This window comes from Parasteatoda tepidariorum, chromosome 7, assembly GCF_043381705.1.
Source record: "Parasteatoda tepidariorum isolate YZ-2023 chromosome 7, CAS_Ptep_4.0, whole genome shotgun sequence".
In the NCBI taxonomy this organism is placed as follows: domain Eukaryota; kingdom Metazoa; phylum Arthropoda; class Arachnida; order Araneae; family Theridiidae; genus Parasteatoda; species Parasteatoda tepidariorum.
Window position 1 is genome coordinate 68,734,645 of NC_092210.1, and position 13,474 is coordinate 68,748,118.

General features: G+C 26.4%; 1 protein-coding gene across 1 annotated transcript in view; it reads left to right on the forward strand.

The window, feature by feature from the left end:
* Window positions 1–13,474, forward strand: part of LOC107447041 (uncharacterized) — a gene marked incomplete in the record, with an annotated part of 71,434 nt that overhangs the window by 23,732 nt on the left and 34,228 nt on the right. Inside the window, 16 exon segments of the mRNA XM_071183801.1 lie at window positions 32–85; window positions 538–591; window positions 1,112–1,162; window positions 2,033–2,083; window positions 2,341–2,397; window positions 3,389–3,448; window positions 3,567–3,623; window positions 5,127–5,183; window positions 5,504–5,563; window positions 5,681–5,737; window positions 6,807–6,863; window positions 9,067–9,117; window positions 10,267–10,323; window positions 10,774–10,818; window positions 12,981–13,031; window positions 13,119–13,172. Of these exon segments, the coding sequence (XP_071039902.1) occupies window positions 32–85; window positions 538–591; window positions 1,112–1,162; window positions 2,033–2,083; window positions 2,341–2,397; window positions 3,389–3,448; window positions 3,567–3,623; window positions 5,127–5,183; window positions 5,504–5,563; window positions 5,681–5,737; window positions 6,807–6,863; window positions 9,067–9,117; window positions 10,267–10,323; window positions 10,774–10,818; window positions 12,981–13,031; window positions 13,119–13,172 (873 nt within the window).

Genomic DNA, 13,474 nt, shown 5'->3' on the forward strand with positions numbered 1-13,474 from the left:
TATATATATATGTATGTATATTAACTTTTAGAAGTTCTTGAAAGCTTTAACATCTGTCCAGACTGTCTATTCAATACTACTTCTGGTAAGTATTTCAAAAAATGCAGTTACCTTAAATTTAATATTTTTTTCTGTAATACACATTTTTAGCTTAAAGTGTTGTTGAAATACTATTTTTTAAAAAAAAAGCTTTCGAAGAAGTTTTCTTTCCTTTTTTCATTAATTAATAGTGTTTTTGGTATTTTAAAATACATTTTAAGTTATGCATGCTTGGTATATTCAGCACATAATATAGCAACCTATTTTAATTTATACTGTCAATTATTTTTATTCTATTTTAAGATTAGTATTTTGAATGCGTTTAGTATAGAATTATATACTTAATAGACTCGAAAAACATTTCATACTCTCGAAATAGAATGTAGACAATAATTTACAGTTTCTATTGTAGTTTGTATGTTTTTCATCCGAACAATTTTTTCCCCTTCATTTTTAATATAAATAAGTTTCTGTTAACGGTGTCTTTTTTTCAATTAGGAGTTATGGAAATCCTAAATATTTGTCCGAACTGTCTTTTCAATTCAACTTCCGGTGAGTATAAAAAAATACTATTCAATTTAAATTTACATACATTTCTCCTTACGGTAAATTCTAACTACATATTATATAGATTACAATTAAATTGCAGTAACTTTCTTATTATTATATTATAGCAAGTATGTGAAACTTTCATATTATTACATTATAGCAAGTAAGATTGTTTCTAACCTAATATTTATTTCCGAAGAATATAGTGTGAAAAAACAGGATGTTAATTAGAAAATATAATGTAGATGAAAGGACAGTTTTATGTGCGATTCTTCAAATTATATCAGGAGTCTTATATATGTCATTGTGTCGGAAGACTTCTAAAAATATAATTTTTAATTTCTGAAACATTCAACTAAAATGCAATACATTGCCATAACATTGCTTTTTTTATAAAAAAAAATTGGTTTATTCCTGATTTCAATGTATTTGCAGTTAAATTTTTCAAAATTTTTATTTTTTACTTCGTTTAATTTGTATTTGGTTTCAAAAATAATTTTGAGATAATATTTTTTTCTTACAGAAATGATGAATACGATCTACAATCGGGCGATTGAAATTGAATCATCATCAGGTATTTTTTCTTCTGGAATGTGATATTAATTCCTCCCAAAATCAATATAAACGTGATATAATACTAGCTAGTACATTTAATTATACTTATAAAATTATCGCATTTTCTACTAATCTCTAAGAATTTAAATACAAACAAAAACTATTTTTTTGACAATTTAAAACTTTTTAAAAATTTCACGTTTTTACATTATTTTCAATTAATTTCTCAAATGTCTGTAGCTTATGTTTTGCAAAAGAATTTTTTTTTAAACTAATAACAAAGCAAACTTCTAAAAACGAATTTAAATAATAATGTTATTATTCTACTGTTTTCATAAGGCTTGATAAATCATTTCATATTTATATATTATAGTTTTCTTTTCTAATTCATAAAATAATCGTAGGAAAAATTAAAAATTCTAATTGTCCTTCAACTTTTTGTAGTTGCACGTCAAAAATTTTCCTTCAATTAAAAACCCATTTCCAGCTTAACTCTCTTGCCATAACGTAAAGATAAAAAAAATTACATAAATAGTTTTAATATAAAACCTAACAATTTAAATATGGGAAATTCAGAAAAATAAATAAAAGGGTTATTTTGAATTTTTGAAATCTTAACTGTATGTATTACTTTTCTCAAGTATGTCTTACTTTTCTTTCTTACTTTTTATATAAACTATAATCAATTTTAAAATATTATAATAATAGTATAATTCATAGTAATAACATTTTCGCATTAATTGATGTATGTTAAAGAATTACTGAAGCAAAATCCGTATTTCTTATAAATAATTTCTTGAATATGATTTCAAATGTCTTAAACTGAAACAAGAAGACAAAAGATAGCTGTTAAATTGATACTTTAAAACTCTGCTTTCCTTTTTTTCAGAAAAATATGGCAAGAGGCCTGTTGTAATACATAAAAGCCCGTTAACGTTTGGTAAGTTTTCTTTATCTATTTAAAATTTAAAAATCAGGAAAATACATTGGAAATTTTTCTGTGAAATATTTATTTTAACAAATACATTTTAAAATGGTGACTTCAGATTATATGTAAAATATGAAGATTTCATTATTTTTTTTAAACCTTTCATTGTTTATTATTCTTTATTTTTACTGGCTCAAATTAATGTTTTTATCAAAAGAATAAATTTTTAATTAATTATGTTTGATTATTCTTATTTACTTTATTTTTAGAGGTAATTCAAGGTCTCTTAAATGGAACATATAGAATGATATTTAGCACTAAAGATAGTAAGTCAAAAATATTTTTAATATATACCTAAATATTAATTATATGGAAGCCAAATTAACAAATTTAGTTTGAGATAGCTTTGAACAGAACATCTTAGACTATGGGTCATGGCCAAAAAAAATTTTGTTGTTAAATTTGAAGAATGTGTTAAATTTTTTGAATTGAGGAATATGCTAATTTTTTTTTAAATATCCATCTATTCAATCATAGTATGTTATTATTTTTAAATTAGTCATTTTTTTGCAATGCTTTCAAGTGTTCAGTATTTAGCAAATTATATTTGTTTTCTAACTGTTTATATATTTTCGTCCTCTCAAGTTTTCGTAAAATAAAAAGAAAATGTTAGCTCCAGTGCCAGGCATACTTTTTGTTTTATCACAAAAATTGGCATCGAAATAAAATTGACCCATAAAAAATTCTTTGATGTTTGTAATTATGGTAATATTTTAGAATGCCCTTTGAAATTATTCTTGTTTTTAGTTTTTTTAATAAGGAAGCTTTGTTACTATTAAATTATTTTTTTAAAGAAAATATGTAGCGCATAGAAAAATTATACAAAAACGCGAAATAAAGCAAATTATTCAGAATTACTTCATCCGGTTTAAACTAATTTGCGTAATTGTAGTTTAAAAGATTTGTATACACTTCAAAAAATTCAGAATCAAATTACGGTAAAAAATAACAGCACTAAGAGTGCCGGTACTTTTAACAGTGAAATCCATTTTTATTGGATCATGTTATGGAGCAAAAATTCTTATATACTGTAAATTTACAGTAATAATTACAGTAAAATCTCTAAATCACTCGAATTAATTGAATATTACTGTGAAATCTGGGATGTAATATTTTACGGAAAAATGGCTTTCATGGATTATGCACCCAAAGTGCCAGTATTTTATGCCGTAATTTGATTCGGAATTTTTTAACGTATATAAAAATTAATCAAATTAAATAAATTATCTTAACAGTTAAAATTGATTTTTTTTCTAGTTAGGTATGAAAAACCAAGAAAACGGCCGGTTGACATTCGTAAAAATCCATTCACTTTTGGTAAGTAAATGCTCTCATATATTAATGATCTAAAAGTAATAAATGTTACGAATACTAGGACGCATCAATAACCTCTGTTTGGAGTTATTTTCGTAATTGCTTCTTTTTTCGATTTCAGAAATAATTAAAATGGTATTAAATGGTACCTATCAATTACCATCAGATACAGAATCAGGTAATTATTTCTTAACCGTACCTTTTAAATATGCTTAGGAAGTAATTATAGAAAATATTTTATGTGTATGGAAAATATTATAGATATATTTTATGTGCTGTGATGCCACAATAGACATTAAATATTTCCTAGCTTTTAAAATTTCGTTAATTTCTTAATATTTTTAATCATTCTTAATCGAATTTTAATTAAATTATTCAATTTTATTGAATTTTGTAAGAAAAAATATAAAATATTTTTTTTATTTTCCTAACAATCAATCTAATGACTAACTTTATATTTCAATACTAGTGTAAGACTCATTAGTTCACTGTCATGACTAAATCAAAAACGAAAATCTTTTTCTATCTTTATTCTTTATTTCTTAGTACAGAAATATTTCAGTTACATGGTTATACTAATTTTCACAGTCTTTTTGGCGATTCGCTTTCACCAAAATATTTTCAAATTAATTAGGCGGGTTCGCTTTATTTTGTGGCTATGTAATCTTTCGAAAAATCGCGAACAATAGCTCTCTTCCCACACTTCTAACTGTCCATTTGGAACAATTCATTTACTTTTAATTTCAAATGATTAGCTGTTGGACTGGGAGCCTTTGGGCCTCTCAGTTCTTACCATTGAATAGATATATTTTTTTCAAAAAATAATTTTATGTGAAGGGTAGGATTTTCTTCATCCCTTTGAGGTACTTCTTTTCTCTATTTTTCATAATTTTGTAATGTGGTCATGTCCAATTTATCATTCGGACAATAAATTAATTTTTCCTAAACCCTTATATTCATTTCTCAGGGATGAACATCCTTGCATAATATCTAAATTTAGATGCATCTGAAGCGATCATAATACTTCAATTCTACAAAAAACTACATTCCACTAACCACTATGTACTAAGAATATGGACTAAAACTGCCAATACATCTGCACAGAAACTTTTGTGAAGTTTTCTAAGATTAAGAATATAACTTTTCCAACCATATAATAATGGTTTAAAATATTCTGTTCATAATGTTATTCAAACTGAGTTTTCCTAACTTTTAAAAATAATTAGGGTTATTTTTTAAAAAAAAAAAACATAATTTTTTTTGTATATTAATTTGAAGACTTAAAACTTTCATTTTAAACATAAAATACTTCTAATACTATGCATGTTTCGTAACCCATGTAAAAAATATAATAAACGTATTGTCTCAAATTTAATAATTATAACATGATGCACTTAACAGCATGCTAGCGCGAAATGCTAACTTGTGTCCAGGTAGGTAACGAAAACAGAGGAAACTACCTCCTTTAACTTATTATATTATCTTAACTTTCTGTATTAATTCTATGTATTAATGGTTAAAAACTAAAAAAAAAATTTAATTACATTGAAAAAGTAACCAAACAATAGTTCAATTATTAAACTAAATAATATAATTGATTTCTTGATAATATAATTAATTTATGGCTTGAAACAGTAAAACACAGAATAAAATAAATATAATATTTTTTTATTTATTTCAGAAATAATTGAATTGATATTAAATGGGACTTATCGAATGCAAACCGACATTACATTAGGTATGTGTTTATCTAGTAATTTAGTTTTCATCTTAAATTCAATGATTTTAATTGTGAAAACGCATACACTCTACAATGGATATGAGGAAAATTTGTATATTTATCTATGATTAAGGAAACACTAGCTTTCAGATGCATTTCTGATATTTCAAAATAATCTCTAATCATATCTATTGAAATTATCATTTGAAATTTTAAAAATACGCAGTGTTAATATAGAACTATATATTCAAAAGAATTCATAAATATGTCTGAGTTTTTTTCAACTATAAATCAATGTACTTTACATACTTAAAAAAAAGCTGCTGTTCTCTTTCTAGATAGGTTTGACCCAACAGGAAAACAGCCGGTTGTAATTCCGGAAAATCCATTAACATTTGGTAAGTTCTGTCATGTATTAAGGACAAGAAATTTGAAAATATTACAGTGTAATTAATGTAAGTAATAATATTAACAGAATAGAAGTATTCAATTTAGTATTCAATTTTCTGTTTCAGAAATAATTAAACTGATATTAAATGGTACTTATCAAATGATAACAAACGCAACATCAGGTAAGCAGTTTCAACTATAGTTTTTAAGAATTTTTTTATCAAGAAATTACTCAATTTGCCTTAAATAATATATAACGATTTCATTTATATAAATAGATGCTTACAAAAAGAGATTGTGAAAAATTATATTGATTTTGATTTGATTTTGATTTAATTAAAGATATGTTTGACTTGAAATACATATACTAGAAATACATAGATATAAAAACCCCTAGAGACATAATTTTTACAGAATAAGAATTTTCGTAGAAAATTCAATTCTAATGTATCTTAATAATAATTAATTAGTGTGGTGATAAATAATTTTGAATGAAAATTAAGCAAAACGAAAGAAATTACTCCGAATCTAAAGAGAAGTCGAAAATCATGCTTTTATTTTATCACATGCTGGTAGGATTCATTTAAGAAAAACATTTATGCTTTATGATTAGTTTAAAATGATTTTCATTATATACGAATTGTTCTTACAAAGTATTTTGAAAATAATTTGAATTTTCCGTTGTCTGTTACTAAAATTGAAATAAAGAGTAATCAATATTAACAGTCACCAGTAGCTGGACGTAAAATAATAAGGATAGTTGATTGCGTTAACTCGCTTAAACGTGCCAAATGCGAGGATGAGTATTAGAACAGAGCCAAGTCAGCCATTTTCTAGTGTCATGATATTTTATGTACGATGCTGTTATATGTTAATGACCAAATCCTGCTATTTTCTTTTAAATTTGCTTCATTTAATGGATTTATCTGGATCGACATTAATAGTTTGTTTTTGAAGAGTGAGCAGTAAAGACCAATCCTGGCACAGACTTTCAAGCATAAACATTATAAAAAAAGACTTAAATACTTAAGATAACTTTAAATATTAATGTTCATTATATTCTTTTAGTTAAAAAAAATCATTTCAATATTTTGTTTCTATTAACAACTAACATGAGAGTGTCATTTAATTACACCATATTTATTTAATAATAATATTTATTAATAATATTTTTAACACCGAAAATGGCAAAAACCAAAATCAATAATTAATTAGAAATTAATGTCAATTGTGTTTCCGTTTATCGTTTAGAGGATATGACTTTACTTTTCAAACGTCCCATTGAGATTTCGAAGCTAAATTCATCAGGTAAGTAGATTAAATTGTGAAAAAGATGATTTTTTATGTGATATAAAAAAATTATGTAAACTAAATAATTTTACACGTTTTAAATTTTTTAAACATTAATAACGTGGTATAAACGTATTATATAATATCATCGAATTCAAATCAATAGAAAGTAAATTTACAATTGTAATTCCGTTTTATTTTTGATGTCACAAGTATATTTTGATATTTAAAAGATTTCAGAAATATTCGGCATCATTTTTGCTCTAATTAGGATGATTTTATAAGGCTGGAGAATAAAACATTCATTTGAATTTCTCTTAAGTATTTGTTTAATTTTATGCAATTGGAGTGTGAAAAATAATTATAATTAAAACTTAAAAAGGTATCTGTTTTAAAGAAGAAAAATATCATCTCTATTCTGAAATGATTGTCATATGCCTGTTAACTTTAAGGTAGTATAAACATTAGTCTTTGCAACTTGTAAAATTTAGTGATCTAATATCCATCTTTCTGCAAAGATCTATACAAATGTTGGCCTATGCTGATGACAACGATGTAGTTGTCCGAACGAAACGGGATGTGGTAGAAACGTTTATGGTCCTTAAAGATACAAAAAAAATTATGGGCCTAACAATACGAGAGGAGAATAGATAAATTTATGGTGGTCAGCAGCACTGTACAAGATGCGCAATCACTCAAGATTGGCAATTATACCTTTAGCGGAGTCACCCAGTTTTAATACTTGAGCACACTTATTACCAATGAAAATGAGTTAAAAGTAGAAATTGGAAACTGGATTTTGATGGCTAATGAATGTTGCTTTCGTCTAAGGAGTCAACTAAAATTTAAATTTATCTCCATGGGTTCTAAATGAAGTTTATAGAAACACTTATTAGACCAATTATTTTGCATGGCAGTGAGAATTGGGTACTTAAATAGCAGAAGAAAGTAGATTACTTGCTTTTGAAATAAAGAAAAAAACTTTTGTCAATTTTCGAGGCAGTGACGGGAAATAATACTATTCAGTTTGAATAACCATGAAGTGCATAATTGAAATAAGCAACAGAATATTTTGAGAGCTCTTAAGTGATACAGGATACGATAGTTTTTCCACCGTGAAGACGCAGATCGAGCTAAGAAACTAGCATTTCAAAGACAACATGCAATGATTGCATTGTGTGGGAAAGTATGTGACGAAAGAACCAGGGTAGGAAAAAACCTGAAAGTTTTGTAAGTGAATAGATGGAGAAATTTGACTACAAGTGGAACTGTCTGGAAGAGACAGACTGAGAAAGTCTTTGCCTGCACTAGGCTGTAGTGCTGTTAAAGAAGAAGAACATCCATCTTCAGATTCAAAATTATTTTAAAACATAGAAAAATAAGCGTAACTTTTACTATTAATCTTTCACCAATCAAATATAAATCTCTATATTTTTTGGAATCTAAGAAAATTAATTTAATGGATTCTTAATGAAATTTTAGTTAATATTTGCGAAATTATGAGGATGAATCTAAGTACTAAACTGTCAAAAGCGAATTTTAAAAAAAAATTGTTGAAGAACAAGTTCTATTCCCTTGTAGCCTGCGTTAGGCAACAAATATTTTGCAGAAATTAAAAGGTAGTAACCAAGAGGCATTATAAATAGAAGAAATATGTATAGTTAAAATAATATTTTTCTGTAAAAGAATTTAGTCTTAATAATAAATCTTATTTTTTCATTTGAAAATCAAATTGGCAAAGTCTGCAACTTATTCATCAAATCATTTAACTGAGGTAAATAAATATTTCTGAGCTTATTTAAATTCAGTTTCTAATAATAGTTATTAGAGCACATAAAACTAACATAATTTAAGTAATCAAATGCGTATGGATATGCAATTCATCACAGAGAAGCTCATCTTATGACTGGACGTGACATATGATAACACTTCCGGTCATAATTTGCTATGATATTCTCAATTCCTATCAGATGCCTTTTTCTTAATTTTGAATGTACTTAATCACTTTCTTTTAACTTCTCAAAATTTCAGTGCCTAATTTCTAACAAATTTAAAAGATTTCTTTCAAAACCATCTTAAAGCTTTCATTGATTTTAATTTGAAATAATTTCTTACAGCAAAGGTTTCAAATTAAAGTATTAGAATTCAATATTTTATTAAAAAAAGCTTTTTGGTTTTAAGCATTTAAAAAAATTAATGCAGATGTTTTACTTGATTACAGGAGAAATAACTAAACAACCCGTTATAATTCACGAAAGTCCATTAACATTTGGTATGTACAGTATGTTTTAATTGTTATAACAGAATTTTTTAATGTTTGATGCTTTTAGGTATTGAATAATTAAAAAAAGTATTCCATTTTTCTACAGTGCTCCATTCACAATTTATACTGATATCTTTTCAAACTTTGACGGAAAAAGAATTTTAAAAAAGCATATAGTTGTCATTATTAGAATGTCTGTCAAAGTCAAATTATTTTTCACTACAAGTACACAATATTGTTATATATCTGGAAAAAAAGTAGTTGCATTAAATAATTTTATTTTAAATGCACTATATTTTCATGATAAGAGCAACATTATTTTCAATGCTTTTAAATGGAAAATTAAATGTTTAATTTTTAACATAAATTAGAAAGCATTTAAACAAGTGTGTAATTTTCAATCTAAGCTTTCTATGGATTTTTTTTTAATTTAACTCTATATCTAGCATTTTATAAAACTCAAATTAAACTGTATCACGAGACTATATTGTAATTTGTGCAACATTGAAGAAACACAAAAATATTTTTAAAATTTGTTTTAAAAAAAATAACAAGGGTGACTGAAAAATATTTCACCATATTTATTTTGGAAAACAAAAAAAAAATACTTTCAAACAGGGAGATCATAAGAGTTAATTCTCCTAAATTTCCAGTCTAAGAAAATTGTGGTAAGTATTGCGCATTAACTTAACACTCAGATGATCTAGTATCCATCAATCTGAAGTTGAATGGCTACCATCCATGGCCACCATCTACAACCAGCAACCATCGAGAATAGAACCCGGCTCTTCACAAAAACAGCTCTAAGCCTTAACTATTGTGTTGTTACGGCTCCACTTTAGGAAATGACTGATAGTAATAATAGCACATTTTCTTTTGTTTTAAAATAACAGTAGGATTGTGAATCAAACACTTATTTTAAAAATATTTTGTTCATTCATATTAGTCGTATTTGTAATACATTTTCTACTTAACGAATATTTTAGATTCTTTAAATTGCAATCAACAGCAAATAAAAATACAGAGTAAAAATTTTTTATAAATTATCTTAAAAAGCTAATCTTTTTAAGGGGGAAGAAAAATTTTTACAAATCAATTTTACGATAAATTAGTCATTTTAAATTAGAATGAAAATCCTATTTTATTATTTTTTTCCAGAAATACTTGAAGGCCTTTTGAATGGTACTTATAGAATTGTGACAAACAAAACGGCAGGTAAGAACATTTTAATTTGTACATTTATATTTAAGTATGAATACATTTAAGTTAGGGCATTCATAAAAGAGTCAGATATTTATTTTTCTCATATTTTAAGCAAAATTTAATTTTTTTCCTGTATTATACTAAACGAAAAAACATATATAACAAACAAAATTTAAAAAAGAAAAGCTCTTTAAAATTATATATACTTTTCATTATATGACTCTTTCTAAAATATAGATAAAAACTTAATATTTTTCTATAAAATATAAAATATTAATAAAGATTCATTTTACTTTCTAAATTTTATCATTTTTTTTTAAATTAGTAGCTATTTTAGCTATCATTTTTTTTTAATTTTTCATATTTCGTTATCACTTTTATTATATAGTTATACTAACACATTTAAAACTTTATTCTTCTGTAAAACATTTTTTCTCTTGGAAATAATTTTCTTTCTTTCAGAAGTTATGAGTGTTCTGTTTAAACGGCCCATAGAAATCGATCCAGGTAATAGTGTAAAACGTATTCTAACAAAATAACTTATACAAGGTGCTAAATCAAGACCTGAACAAATTTAAATAAAATAAAGTTTGCACTTTAAAGTTTTAAAATCATTGATGTTTGTTTTTGAATGCATTTTTATTAAGTCTGATCTTGATCGAAAAATTATTGTGACAAATAAAATATATTATTTTGATTTTTTTTTCTTCATGAAAGGACTTTATAACCCCCTTCAGAAATTCTATTCTCTTAAAAATATAATAAACTTAGGAAACAATCGAGATTCGACACCGAGTCACTTAGTGAATAGACCTTGAACACACCTAGATTAAAATCAACATTAAAAGGCTCACAGTGTTGTCCACTCATCTGACTTAACTATTAGGGCCAACACTATGAAGGTCCTCTAAGCGTTGACTCATAGCACTTTAAGATTCAGAAATCAGGATTCTTCGAAAAAGTGGAAAGTTTTAGCGTCAAATTTCGAAATTTAATACACCGTTTTCACTAATTAATGATAACAGTTATTACGAGCGTGCGTTATTAAGATTTTATGTTGGACTGTGAAAATCCACACAGCAAAAAAAAATTACGTTCAAATATCACAAAACTTTCCTCAATTTTGACGAAACCGTTTCCTGTTACATGCTCCGATCTAAAATTTCGTAAAAATAACGAAATAACTATCGTCGATTCTGCAAGGAAACGAAATTTGTCGAAATTAAAAAAAATACTCATTTTAATTTTTTCAGAATAAAACTCATAGTGCAATATGTATATAACTTTCCTAATAATCACGTAAACGTGGGCACCATATAGGTGGCAAAATACAACAACGACAAATAAAACAAAGAGATAAACTACACCCATGCCCGAGGCAGGATTCGACCTCTGTATATTTCTCTAGTGCGAGACCAACTCCTTGTCCACTATATGGAACGGTTGGCTTAATATTGTAACCGTCGTTGAACAGCCGACCCAATTTTTGAGTTTACGATTAGAAATAACAAGCTTAAGCCCGTCCCGCCCCCGTAAGGGGGCATCCGGGGGCACTCCGAAAGTTCGAAGTGAGCGTAACAGTTCAATTACATGAGCAAACATATTCAAANTTTTGAACCCTCTTCAGAAGACAAAGTAACTCTAGGATCAAGTATCGAGAAAAATTTTCCTTCGTGGGGGACTTTTTGATGGAAATAACACGCAAATACGTTGCATCGATAGGAAAACCACGATAACCTCCCACTGTTACCCTGAGTGGCAAGGGGACTCTACCCCATGATATGTCTACAACTGAGGATATTTTTCGCACTGTGTTCGGTGCAAGCTGGATTAGGAATTCGTATAGACCAAGTCACGTGATTTCGTGATGAAATGATTCTCAAAATTAACCAACTACTGTTCAAGGATTGTGGAATAGTCAAAAGTGAGAGTTTTATTTCTGAGAGCGTATTCCTTAGACCAATCTCTAACCACGTGTTTTGTCTATGTTCCACTCTGTATAGCTGCTTTCTAAAATGAAAGATTGATGCTCAGAAATAACAGAACAAATATATTTTAGGGAAACATATTAAATGTAAATTTCTCAAAATGAATTATGATATGCCTAGACCGTGTTAAATTGTTTGAGCAGACATTTATGCTATGTTTTATTTTATTATTTCTGCTGTAACAAATCAAGCTGCATTAAAGAAACAGTTCTTTTATATAATAAAACATTTATTTGTTAACCACACATATACTAAAGAAAATTTAAATTGAGATACCCCTTGCAAAATAAATGGAGAACCCGTATACGGGTTAGTATGAACCTTAAATTTATGGCAAAAACTTTTCTAATCAAAGATCAACAGCTTTCTGGTGTTCCATAAATTATCTCGTTCTTATAATTTTTATTTATTTCGTTATATGCTTTTTTCATGCTTTTGTCAGCCAAATATTTGTAAGACTATATGCCGCATTTGCTAAATCATGGAAAGTAATCTTTAATTTGTTTTCAAATTTCGAATTATGTGTCATATTATTCTGTTGATAAGTACTTCATTTTCACACAAAATATAAACCAATTACTCATTTTTCATTTTTTACTCTTTTTTCCCCAATCCCTTACAATTTAAATAAACGTGTAATAATTTTACAAATAAAAATGGTTATTTTTCTTTTTCTTTCAGGAATGTATGGAAAACGACCTATTATAATTCGTAAAGATCCTTCAACTTTTGGTAAGCGTTATTAAAAACCTGTAATAGCATTTCAAATTTAATTCTTAATTGAATTACTTTACATCTCATGTTATATATCAAATTTAGAAATTCTTCAAAGTCTAAACATTTGTCCCAACTGTCTGTTCAATACAACGTCTGGTAAGTATTAAAACTGTAATTGCATAAAACTATGAGTTACATTTAACACAAAAAAAAACAGTGTTTCTAAGAAAATTACCTTTCTGGCTATTTTTTATTGGAGTATGCTTAAGAAGTTGTTATAATTCAAAAATTACATATATGAGTTATAACATAAAACATGTTACCATGATAAAAAAAGAATGAGATAACACCAGAAAATTAATTTGTAACAAAAATATATTAATTTGTTTTAAGCCTATCTACGTATCTAATACTGATACAAGTATTGTGTATGCATAAATGGAAATAACACTTCAAGA